This window comes from Lampris incognitus, chromosome 3 (assembly GCF_029633865.1).
Source record: "Lampris incognitus isolate fLamInc1 chromosome 3, fLamInc1.hap2, whole genome shotgun sequence".
NCBI lineage: Eukaryota > Metazoa > Chordata > Actinopteri > Lampriformes > Lampridae > Lampris > Lampris incognitus.
The window spans coordinates 111,586,131-111,599,055 of record NC_079213.1 but is presented as its reverse complement, the minus strand read 5'-3'; the positions used below and the strand labels follow the sequence as shown (position 1 = coordinate 111,599,055).

At 52.8% G+C, this 12,925-nt stretch overlaps 1 protein-coding gene across 1 annotated transcript in view; it reads left to right on the top strand.

Annotated features, from left to right (window-relative positions):
• LOC130109962 (contactin-associated protein-like 4) overlaps positions 1 to 12,925 on the top strand; it is a 123,184-nt gene that overhangs the window by 72,829 nt on the left and 37,430 nt on the right. Inside the window, exons 12-14 of the mRNA XM_056276927.1 lie at positions 2,511 to 2,617; positions 11,125 to 11,244; positions 11,430 to 11,630. Coding sequence (XP_056132902.1) covers positions 2,511 to 2,617; positions 11,125 to 11,244; positions 11,430 to 11,630 — 428 coding nt within the window. The remainder of the gene's footprint in view (positions 1 to 2,510; positions 2,618 to 11,124; positions 11,245 to 11,429; positions 11,631 to 12,925) is intronic.

Sequence of the window (12,925 nt, the reverse complement as noted above, 5' to 3'; positions counted from 1 at the left end):
GGAGAGGAGGGGAGCACAGGGTGTGGGAGAGCAGGGTGTGGGAGAGGAGGGGAGCGCAGGGTGTGGGAGAGGAGGGGAGCACAGGGTGTGGGAGAGCAGGGTGTGGGAGAGGAGGGGAGCACAGGGTGTGGGAGAGCAGGGTGTGGGAGAGGAGGGGAGCGCAGGGTGTGGGAGAGCAGGGTGTGGGAGAGGAGGGGAGCGCAGGGTGTGGGAGAGGAGGGGAGCGCAGGGTGTGGGAGAGGAGGGGAGAGCAGGGTGTGGGAGAGGAGGGGAGCGCAGGGTGTGGGAGAGGAGGGGAGCGCAGGGTGTGGGAGAGGAGGGGAGCACAGGGTGTGGGAGAGCAGGGTGTGGGAGAGGAGGGGAGAGCAGGGTGTGGGAGAGGAGGGGAGCGCAGGTTGTGGGAGAGGAGGGGAGCGCAGGATGTGGGAGAGGAGGGGAGCGCAGGATGTGGGAGAGGAGAGGAGCACAGGGTGTGGGAGAGGAGGGGAGCGCAGGATGTGGGAGAGGAGGGGAGCGCAGGGTGTGGGAGAGGAGGGGAGCGCAGGATGTGGGAGAGGAGGGGAGCGCAGGGTGTGGGAGAGGAGGGGAGCACAGGGTGTGGGAGAGGAGGGGAGCGCAGGATGTGGGAGAGGAGGGGAGCGCAGGATGTGGGAGAGGAGGGGAGCGCAGGATGTGGGAGAGGAGGGGAGCGCAGGGTGTGGGAGAGGAGGGGAGCGCAGGATGTGGGAGAGGAGGGGAGCGCAGGGTGTGGGAGAGCAGGGTGTGGGAGAGGAGGGGAGCACAGGGTGTGGGAGAGGAGGGGAGCGCAGGATGTGGGAGAGGAGAGGAGCACAGGGTGTGGGAGAGGAGGGGAGCACAGGGTGTGGGAGAGGAGGGGAGCGCAGGATGTGGGAGAGGAGGGGAGCGCAGGATGTGGGAGAGGAGGGGAGCGCAGGGTGTGGGAGAGGAGGGGAGCGCAGGATGTGGGAGAGGAGGGGAGCGCAGGGTGTGGGAGAGGATGGGAGCACGGTGTGGGAGAGGAGGGGAGCACAGGGTGTGGGAGAGGAGGGGAGCGCAGGATGTGGGAGAGGAGGGGAGCGCAGGGTGTGGGAGAGGAGGGGAGCGCAGGTTGTGGGAGAGGAGGGGAGAGCAGGGTGTAGAAGCGGAGGGGAGCACAGGTTGTGGGAGAGGAGGGGAGAGCAGGGTGTAGAAGCGGAGGGGAGCACAGAGTGTAGAAGCGGAGGGGAGAGCAGGGTGTGGGAGAGGAGGGGAGAGCAGGGTGTGGGAGAGGAGGGGAGAGCAGGGTGTGGGAGAGGAGGGGAGAGCAGGGTGTGGGAGAGGAGGGGAGAGCAGGGTGTAGAAGCGGAGGGGAGCACAGAGTGTAGAAGCGGAGGGGAGAGCAGGGTGTGGGAGAGGAGGGGAGAGCAGGGTGTAGAAGCGGAGGGGAGCACAGGGTGTGGGAGAGGAGGGGGGAGCACAGGGTGTGGGAGAGGAGGGGAGCACTAATGCGTCACAAGCTGTAACCTTGTGGTCGTGTAAACAGACACCGTTGATCTCGACATGAGAGGCGGATGACAGAACAAGGTCCAGAGTATGACCTTTAACCTGAGCCGAGCCTCTACTAGATTAAAACAAGTCTGAAAGATCCGATGCCTGTCCTACCCTTAACCCTCCTCCTCCTCCATCTAGCTCTCTCTCCTTCTGCTTAGTTCCTCTCCTTCAGTCCATCTCTGCTCTGTTCTTCCATTGCTCTGTACCACTCCCCAGTTTGTTTCTGTCGTTCTTCTTCCTAGCTGGGTTTGTCAGAGGACGCCTGCCCTTCCCCCCGTGTGTGTGTGTGTGTGTGTGTGGGGGGGGGGGGGGGGGGGCTGTGTGATGGCCTGGTGTCCAGGGTGTCGCCCCGCCTGCGACCCTCAGAGCAGGATAAGCGGTTTGGGTAATGGATGGATAGATAGATAGATGGATAGATGGATGGATGGATGGTTTACAGTCTTACAGTTCGTACGACAACAGAGTGATCTGAGACTCTTCTGTGGTTTGTGTTGCAAGCGGCCAGCAGTGAAGAACACACACACCAGCAGAAGCTGCACAGTTCGGCAGCAGCGCGTGTGTTCGGGGCTGATCCGGGTTTTATGGGGAACACAGAACGGAGAGACAAGGGGCTTCTTTTGTAACACAGAGACACATACATGTGACTTTATTGTGTTGTTGTTCCAAGATGCAATGTCACTTACCTCGCCAACAAAGGAACAGTTCAAATACTGTGTGTGTGTGTGTGTGTGTGTGTGTGTGTGTTAACTTGCCTTACACACTTGCTCTTCTCGCAATGAGAAAAAAAGACTTTTAAACTCAGAAAAAGTCTTTGTTTTTTTTTCTCTTTTTTTTGAAGTCCCTCCTACACACACACACACATCAGAGCGCTTGGATGTGCCAAAGGTGTATTGTTGTCCTTTATACCGACATCCTTGAGGAAGTATGTTTCAAGCCCTTGAGAGACAAGACAACTTTCTCTCTCTCTCTCTCTCTTTCAGGTGCTCTCCCAGTTACTGTGAACACGGAGGTAAATGTACTCAGTCGTGGAGCACCTTCCACTGTAACTGTTCCAGCAGCGGCTACAGAGGAGCCACCTGCCACAGCTGTAAGCAGCCCACCGAGTCTCCAGTCCATATTAGCCGAGGTCCAACACTACACATACCTGTGTGTGTGTGTGTGTTCCTTTCAGGTGTAGGTCTAGGTCAGCCAGACTAATGAGAGAGGTGGTTTTGTTGGTATAGTGTAGCAGAGGGTTCCACTTTTCTTTCTTTCTTCTAATAGGAGAACTTCGCAGTGCTCATCCGTCGCTCGGGCCTTGTTCAGACTGCAAGCAGATCAGTTTGGTCTCTCAAATCCGATCCTCATGACAGACTTTCCGTCCTGTATTTGCAGGTGATCGATCAGATGTGATCGGATTTGTGTGTCCAGACATCACCAACCTGTCTGCATGGGTTGCTATGGTGACGACGTAGGCATGAGTAACCGTATATGCTGTGCGAAAGCATGAGAAATGGAGATCCATCGTTTTGCCCTTAAAACACCCCCGCTGTGAAGTGGCGGTGCAGAACTCGTCCGTTGCACCGGAAGAACTCAGCGTCCATCCACACACTGTTGTTCTCTGTGTTGTACCCACACCACCCTGCTAGGGGCAGCATGCGCTGTTGTTATCTGTGTTGTACCCACACCGCCCTGCTAGGGGCAGCATGCGCTGTTGTTCTCTGTGTAGTACCCACACCGCTCTGCTAGGGGCAGCATGCACTGTTGTTCTCTGTGTTGTACCCACACCGCCCTGCTAGGGGCAGTATGCACTGTTGTTCTCGGTGTTGTACCCACACCGCCCTGCTAGGGGCAGTATGCGCTGTTGTTCTCTGTGTTGTACCCACACCACTCTGCTAGGGGCAGCATGCACTATTGTTCTCTGTGTTGTACCCACACCGCCCTGCTGGGGGCAGCATGCACTGTTGTTCTCTGTGTTGTACCCACACCGCCCTGCTAGGGGCAGCATGCAGTGTTGTTCTCTGTGTTGTACCCACACCGCCCTGCTGGGGGCAGCATGCACTGTTGTTCTCTGTGTTGTACCCACACCGCCCTGCTAGGGGCAGCATGCGCTGTTGTTCTCTGTGTTGTACCCACACCGCCCTGCTAGGGGCAGTATGCGCTGTTGTTCTCTGTGTTGTACCCACACCACTCTGCTAGGGGCAGCATGCACTATTGTTCTCTGTGTTGTACCCACACCGCCCTGCTAGGGGCAGCATGCACTGTTGTTCTCTGTGTTGTACCCACACCGCCCTTCTAGGGGCAGCATGCACTGTTGTTCTCTGTGTTGTACCCACACCACCCTGCTAGGGGCAGCATGCACTTGTTCTCTGTGTTGTACCCACACCACCTTGCTAGGGGCAGCATGCACTTGTTCTCTGTGTTGTACCCACACCACCCTGCTAGGGGCAGCATGCACTGTTGTTCTCTGTGTTGTACCCACACCGCCCTGCTAGGGGCAGCATGCACTTGTTCTCTGTGTTGTACCCACACCACTCTGCTAGGGGCAGCATGCACTGTTGTTCTCTGTGTTGTACCCACACCACTCTGCTAGGGGCAGCATTCACTTGTTCTCTGTGTTGTACCCACACCGCTCTACTAGGGGCAGCATGCACTGTTGTTCTCTGTGTTGTACCCACACCACTCTGCTAGGGGCAGCATGCACTTGTTATCTGTGTTGTACCCACACCGCCCTGCTAGGGGCAGCATGCGCTGTTGTTCTCTGTGTTGTACCCACACCACTCTGCTAGGGGCAGCATTCACTTGTTATCTGTGTTGTACCCACACCGCCCTGCTAGGGGCAGCATGTGCTGTTGTTCTCTGTGTTGTACCCACACCGCCCTGCTAGGGGCAGCATGCGCTGTTGTTCTCTGTGTTGTACCCACACCGCCCTGCTAGGGGCAGCATGCACTTGTTATCTGTGTTGTACCCACACCACCCTGCTAGGGGCAGCATGTGCTGTTGTTCTCTGTGTTGTACCCACACCGCCCTGCTAGGGGCAGCATGCGCTGTTGTTCTCTGTGTTGTACCCACACCGCCCTGCTAGGGGCAGCATGCACTTGTTATCTGTGTTGTACCCACACCGCCCTGCTAGGGGCAGCATGTGCTGTTGTTCTCTGTGTTGTACCCACACCGCCCTGCTAGGGGCAGCATGCGCTGTTGTTCTCTGTGTTGTACCCACACCGCCCTGCTAGGGGCAGCATGTGCTGTTGTTCTCTGTGTTGTACCCACACCGCCCTGCTAGGGGCAGCATGCACTGTTGTTCTCTGTGTTGTACCCACACCACTCTGCTAGGGGCAGCATTCACTTGTTCTCTGTGTTGTACCCACACCGCTCTACTAGGGGCAGCATGCACTGTTGTTATCTGTGTTGTACCCACACCGCCCTGCTAGGGGCAGCATGCGCTGTTGTTCTCTGTGTTGTACCCACACCACTCTGCTAGGGGCAGCATTCACTTGTTATCTGTGTTGTACCCACACCGCCCTGCTAGGGGCAGCATGTGCTGTTGTTCTCTGTGTTGTACCCACACCGCCCTGCTAGGGGCAGCATGCGCTGTTGTTCTCTGTGTTGTACCCACACCGCCCTGCTAGGGGCAGCATGCGCTGTTGTTCTCTGTGTTGTACCCACACCGCCCTGCTAGGGGCAGCATGCACTTGTTATCTGTGTTGTACCCACACCGCCCTGCTAGGGGCAGCATGTGCTGTTGTTCTCTGTGTTGTACCCACACCGCCCTGCTAGGGGCAGCATGCGCTGTTGTTCTCTGTGTTGTACCCACACCGCCCTGCTAGGGGCAGCATGCACTTGTTATCTGTGTTGTACCCACACCGCCCTGCTAGGGGCAGCATGCGCTGTTGTTCTCTGTGTTGTACCCGCACCGTCCTGCTAGGGGCAGCATGCGCTGTTGTTCTCTGTGTTATACCCACACCGCTCTGCTAGGGGCAGTATGCACTGTTGTTCTCTGTGTTGTACCCACACCGCCCTGCTAGGGGCAGTATGTGCTGTTGTTCTCTGTGTTGTACCCACACCACTCTGCTGGGGGCAGCATGCACTGTTGTTCTCTGTGTTGTACCCACACCGCCCTGCTAGGGGCAGCATGCACTTGTTCTCTGTGTTGTACCCACACCACCCTGCTAGGGGCAGCATGCGCTCTTGTTCTCTGTGTTGTACCCACACCGCCCTGCTAGGGGCAGTATGCACTGTTGTTCTCTGTGTTGTACCCACACCGCTCTGCTAGGGGCAGCATGGATGCTGCTCTTGATGCACTTCTGTCCCTCTGGATTTGACACCAGAGAAATCCGATTTGGGCGGCCAGAGTGTGCGGACTGAGACACATCTGTAGAGATCTGATTGGAATTGCATTTACAACCACCTCCAAATGTGGTTTGGATCTGATTTACAAAAATCGAAGTTCGTGTGGGTTTTTGTTTTTTGCTGCCCAGACTTTCTAAGATCAATCTGGATATGCCAAAAAAAATGGATTTGGGCTGGCAGTCCAAACAAGGCCTCAGAGTTCATCATTTGGCTGCAGGAGAGGGAAGTGATTCAGGGAATCGCAACACAGAGATGAGGAGGAAACTGGAAGAGTGTCCTTCTCCCATTCTTCAGTTACGGCTGTTGTGAGCCACTTGAGCAAGGCTCTCGAAGAGATGCGTAGTGTCCAACAGCAGAGCGCCGCGGTTATAAACCTCACCTCCTGCGATGTCCCAGGTTTGATACCCAGTGAAAAGCCAGTTTGCCCTGCCGAAGTGTCCTCGATGAAAACAGAGCCTCTTTCTTTGTGCGACACTCTTAGTAAGGGCATTAGCCAAGCCAAGACCTCGGCAAAATCAAATGTTATTTTTGACAGATGGTAACAACCATGAAATTAAAGTAACTGCTGACATCCTGGAGGGTTACGAGCCATCATTCAGAAAAGAAAGAAAGAAAGAAAAGTTTATTGTGTCTTTTACCCTCGTCTCTGTTCTTGACTCGTTCACCCCTGCCTGTCCTTCTGGCTGCCAGTCAATCAAATGCGTGAAGTCATCCTCGCTATAATTACTTTTGGCCATTTGTAATGAGTTCAGAATGAAATCAGTCAGTTTCTGCCATTACCTCACCAGGCGACAGAAATGGAGGCTGGCGAGAGAGCTACAGAGACGTGGATGAAACAGAAAGCATGTGATGAGAGGAGCAAAGAGAGGGAGAGGAAAAGGGATGGAGACTGGAATAAGAAGCTGGATGGTGAAACGGAGAGAGAGTGATTATGTTTTTAGATAAATGGGTTGTTTTGCTATGAAACTGCTCAGAGAAGGCATCGTACACACGGTAGTGTAGGTGAGTCGAAGAGCGAGGGCGGTTATGGCCGTGGGGACATTGCTTAATGCAGTATCGACTGAAACGACAGACGGGTGACAAATGAGAGGAAAACCCAACATAACGTGGCGTAGTAGGGCGTTGGGCCACCACGAGCCTCCAGAACAGCTCCAGTGCTCCTTGTCATGGATTCTACAGGTCTCTGAACTCTGCCGGAGGGATGGACACCATTCTTCCAGAAGATACTCCCACTTTTGGTGTTTTAATGATGATGGTGGAGAGTGCTGTCTAACACGTCGGTCCAAAACCTCCCATAGGTGTTCAGTTGGGTTGAGATCTGGTGACTGGGAAGGCCATAGCATGTGATTTACATCATTGTCATCCTCATCAAACTACCCTCCCTCGTGCCCTGTGGATGGGGGCGTTGTCATCCTGGAAGAGACCCCCCCCCCATCAGGGTAGACATGTCTCATCATAGGATGAAGGTGATCACTCTTCCCTCTAAGGGGACAAGTGGACCCAAACTACTACTACTACTACTTTCGGCTGCTCCCATTAGGGGGCGCCACAGCGGATCATCCGTTTCCATCTCTTCCTGTCTTCTGCGTCTTCCTCTGTCACACCAGCCACCTGCATGTCCTCCCTCACCACATCCATAAACCTCCTCTTTGGCCTTCCTCTTCTCCTCTTCCCTGGCAGCTCCATATTCAGCATCCTTCTCCCAATATACCCAGTATCTCTCCTCCACACATGTCCAAACCATCTCAATCTTGTCTCTCTTGCTTTGTCTCCTAACATTCCAACATGAGCTGTCCCTCTAATATACTCCTTCCTAATCCTGTCCTTCTTCATCACTCCCAGTGAAAATCGTATCATCTTCAACTCTGCCACCTCCGCCTCCACCTCCTGTCTTTTCATCAGTGCCACTGTCTCCAAACCATATAACATAGCTGGTCTCACTGCCATCTTGTAAACCTTCCCTTTAGCTCTTGCTGGTACCCTTCTGTCACACATCACTCCTGACACTCTTCTCCACCCACTCCACCCTGCCTGCACTCTCTTCTTCACCTCTCTTCTGCACTCCCCATTACTTTGGACAGTTGACCCCAAGTATTTAAGCTCATATGCCTTCATCACCTTCACTCCTTGCATCCTCACCATTCCACTGTCCTCCCTCTCATTCACGCATAGGTATTCCTTCTTGCTCCGATTGACTTTCATTCCTCTTCTCTCCAGTGCATACCTCCACCTCTCCAGGCTCTCCTCAACCTGCACCCTACTCTCGCTACAGATCACATTGTCATCCGCGAACATCGTCCATGGAGACTCCTGTCTGATCTTATCCGTCAACCTGTCCATCACCATTGCAAACAAGAAAGGGCTCAGAGTTGATCCTTGATGTAATCCCACCTCCACCTTGAACCCATCTGTCATTCCAACCACACACCTCACCACTGTCACACTGCCCTCATACATATCCTGCACCACTCCTACATACTTCTCTGCAACTCCTGACTTCCTCATACAATACCACACCTCCTCTCTTGGCACCCTGTCGTATGCTTTCTCTAAATCCACAAAGACACAATGTACCTCCTTCTGACCTTCTCTATACTTCTCCATCAATATTCTCAAAGCAAACTTCACATCTGTGGTGCTCTTTCATGGCATGAAACCATGCTGCTGCTCGCTGATCATCACCTCTTCTCTTAACCTAGCTTCTATTACTCTTTCCCATATCTTCATGCTGTGGCTGATCAACTTTATACCTCTGTAGTTGCTACAGTTCTGCACATCGCCCTTGTTCTTGAAAATCAGTACCAGTATGCTTCTTCTCCACTCCTCAGGCCTCCTCTCACTTTCCAAGATTGTGTTAAACAGTCTAGTTAAAAACCCCACTGCCATCTCTCCTAAACATCTCCATGCCTCCACAGGTATGTCATCAGGACAAACTGCCTTTCCACTCTTCATCCTCTTCATAGCTGCCCTAACTTCCTCCTTGCTAATCCGCTGAACTTCCTGATTCACTATCCCCACATCATCCAACCTTCTCTGTCTCTCTCATTTTCTTCATTCATCAGCCCCTCAAAGTACTCCTTCCACCTTCTCAGCACTCTCCTCGCTTGTCAGCACATTTCCATCTCTATCCTTGATCGCCCTAACTTGCTGCACATCCTTCCCATCTCGGTCCCTCTGTCTAGCCAAGTCCTTTTCTCCTTCCTTAGTGTCTAACCTGTCATACAACTCACCATACGCCTTTTCCTTTGCCTTCACCACCTCTCTCTTCGCTTTACGCTGCATCTCCTTGTACTCCTGTCTACTTTCTTCATCTCTCTGACTATCCCACTTCTTTTTTGCCAACCTCTTCCTCTGTATACTTTGCTGTACTTCCTCATTCCACCACCAAGTCTCCTTGTCTTCCTTCCTCTGTCCTGATGACACACCAAGTACCTTCCTAGCTGTCTCCCTCACTATTTCTGCAGTGGTTTTCCAGCCATCTGGCAACTCTTCACTACCACCCAGTGTCTGTCTTAACTCCTGCCTGAACTCCACACAACAGTCTTCCTTCTTCAACTTCCACCATTTGATCTTCGGCTGTGTCTTCACTCGCTTCCTCTTCTTGGTCTCCAAAGTCATCCTACACACCACCATCCGATGCTGCCTAGCTACGTTCTCCCCTGTCACCACCTTGCAGCCTCCAATCCCTTTTAGATTGTGCCTTCTACATAAGATATAGTCCACCTGTGTGCACTTTCCTCCACTCTTGTACGTCACCCTGTGTTCCTCCCTCTTCTTGAAATATGTATTCACCACAGCCATTTCCATCCTTTTCGCAAAATCGACCACCATCTGTCCTTCCATGTTTCTCTCCTTGACTCCATACCTTCCCATCACCTCCTCATCACCTCTGTTCCCTTCACCAACATGTCCATTGAAGTCCGCTCCAATCACCACTCTCTCCTCCTTGGGTACCCTCTCCACCATGTCGTCCAACTCACTCCAGAGTTCTTCTTTCTCTTCCATCTCACACCCAACTTGCGGGGCATATGTGCTGATAACATTCATCAATACACCTTCAATTTCCAGCTTCATACTCATCACTCTGTCTGGCACTCTCTTCACCTCCAGCACGTTCTTGACATACTCTTCCTTCAGAATTACCCCTACCCCATTTCTCCTCCCATTCACACCATGGTAGAAGAGTTTGAACCCACCTCCGATACTCCTGGCCTTACTCCCCTTCCACCTGGTCTCTTGCACACACAGTACGCCTACCTTTCTTCTTTCCATCATGTCAGCCAGCCAGCTCTCTCCCTTTACCAGTCATAGTGCCAACATTCAAAGTTCCAACTCTCACCTCCATACTCCTACCTTTCCTCCTCTGGCTGCCTCTGGACATGCCTTCCCCCTCTCCTTCTCCTTCGCCCAACAGTAGCATAGTTTCCACCGGCACCCTGCTGGTTAACAGTACTGGTGGCGGTCGTTGGTAGCCCGGGCCTCGACCGATCCGGTATGGAAATCTTATTTATGATCCGCATATTTGATTTGGCAAAGATTTTACGCCGGATGCCCTTCCTGACGCAACCCTCCCCATTTGTCCGGGCTCAGGACCGGCACTAAGAATGCACTGGCTTGTGCATCCTCAGTGGCTGGGTTGACAAGTGGACCCAAACCATGCCAAGAAAATGCCCCCCACAGCATAACAGAGCCCCCGGACCCCCTCAGTGTAGGGGTCCAGCATTCAGGTTTTTCCTTTCATTATCACCCGTCTGTACAGACACTACTATAGTGGTGTTTTGTGTCTGTTCTGAACTGCCTCAGTTCGATTCAATTTCAGTCAAGTCCATATGGAAAAGAAAAGGTTCCCACGCACACTGTTGACCTCTGTTTGATTACATCGTCAATGTTTGTGTTAAAGCCTTTCTCAGGCCATGTCAAGGGAATGTCTTGAGAAAAGTCTTTTGAGTCCAGTGTTCTTGAATTGGACTAGTGAGGCTTGACTTTGTGCACTGCAATGGAGAACAAAGTGTGTGTGTGTGTGTGTGTGTGTGTGTGTGCAGCACACTACAATAGGCTGCTATTACAGATGTTTTCAGCAGCCTGTAAAGAAGAAAAAATGGCATTTATTTTGTCTTTTAACAATGCTGAAGTTATGATCCGTGCTCTGAACATCTCCACCTGATGACGGTGTTGCCCGGTCTCCACTGGTCAGATCGTTTCAGCAGCCCGTGACACCGCACACTGCTGATGTTTTGTATTTTGACCACATTGTTTTCTCCTCAGCAATATACGAGCAGTCTTGTGAGGCATACAAACACAAGGGCATTACGTCCGGACATTATTTCATTGACGTGGACGGCAGTGGACCAATCAACCCCCAGCTCATCTACTGCAACATGACAGGTAACACACTCACACGTCTTCCTCTCCCCCTCTTCTCTCCCATCTTCCTGTTTTCCTTTGGACAGGCCGTTCTGTGCATCATTTACATCTTCGCTCTTATGAATAATGATTATCGTTTCTTCACTCTGATGTGTCTCACACTATGCTCTCTCTCCCTCTCCCTCTTGCCTCTCTCTGTGCACCAGAGGAGAAGACATGGATGGTAATCCAGCATAATAACACAGAGCTGACCAGGATACGGCCCTCACCGGGGAGAAACCAGCATTTTGCCCGCTTCGACTACTCTTCTGAGGACGTGCAGCTGGCAGCCATCATTAGCCAGTCAGAACACTGTGAGCAGGAATTGTCCTACCACTGCAGGAAGTCCCGCCTCCTCAACACATCAGGTAAGGCCTGCTGATGAAACTGTGACTTTACTTTCATATTGTGTTGCAGAAAGCAGCCCAGCTTGTTTTAGAAAGCTGAACCGGGGGGTGTCCAGGGGGTGGGGTCATCCAGGTGGCATGGCAGTCTACTCAGTTGCGTATCAACACAGAGATCAGCGGTTCGAATCCCCGCATTACCTCCGGCTTGGTCGGGCGTCCCTACAGACACAATTGGCCGTGTCTGCGGGTGAGAAGCCGGATGTGGGTGTGTGTCCTGGTCACTGCACTAGCGCCTCCTCTGGTCGGTCAGGGCGGCTGTTCAGGGGGCAGGGCGAACAGCGTGATCCTCCCACGTGCTACGTCCCCCTGGCGAAACTCCTCACTGTCAGGTGAAAAGAAGCGGCTGGTGACGCCACGTGTCGGAGGAGGCATGTGGTAGTCTGCAGCCCTCCCCGGATCGGCAGAGGGACGGCTCGGAAGAGTGGGGTAACTGGCTGGATACAACTGGGGAGAACCCCCCCCCCCAAAAAAAAAAAATGCTGTTATATGCTCTTTATTGTGTAGTTGGTTTTACCCATGTGGACCCTGGAGTCAGGCAACAACATTAACTGGCATCTTTACCCTGATTGGAGACACTTCATATACCGCTGTGGACATTTTGGACAGGATGGGACGACCAACAACTGTACAGTCAATATTACAGTAGACCAGTGTCCCTGTATAGTCTGGTGTAGTTTGTAATACGTCAGATTAGGTGTGTTAGCTTTGGTCTGTAGATCCATTTTACAAGGGTGGCAAGTGTTTGCTGCTGAGCTTGACGGCACACAACCAGCAACGGTGGCTGCTACGCCTGGTCTGTAGTTCATGCTGACGGAAGGAGGTACAGACTGGGGAACACAGTCACACATTCCAGCTTTGAAAGGAGAATCCAGTTGATCTGTTTTACACGGCTGTTTTCACCACGTCCTCAGTAAAATCTTGAAATCTGTGTCAGCTCTCAGACTCCCGGGGCAGCAGGTGTGCTTCAGCTTTCAGCCTCCAGCAGAGAAACAGTTGGCAAACACCCAGCCTCAGCACCGCGCACAATACGGTTCAAACTGAAAGTTGAGACAACACAGTGTTTCTGATGGAAATCTGGCGGTTAGGTGAAAGTTGATTGTCATCAGACACGCAACAGAATGCAGGGAGGGAGAAAGGAGCAACGGAGGTGGACATCGTGTCTGTCTCCATGATGTTCCGTATGAAAGCTGTCTTAACAGACCCATTTACACCTCTCCGTTGTCTTCTCACGATGCGTCTTCCTACTGTACCTTGTG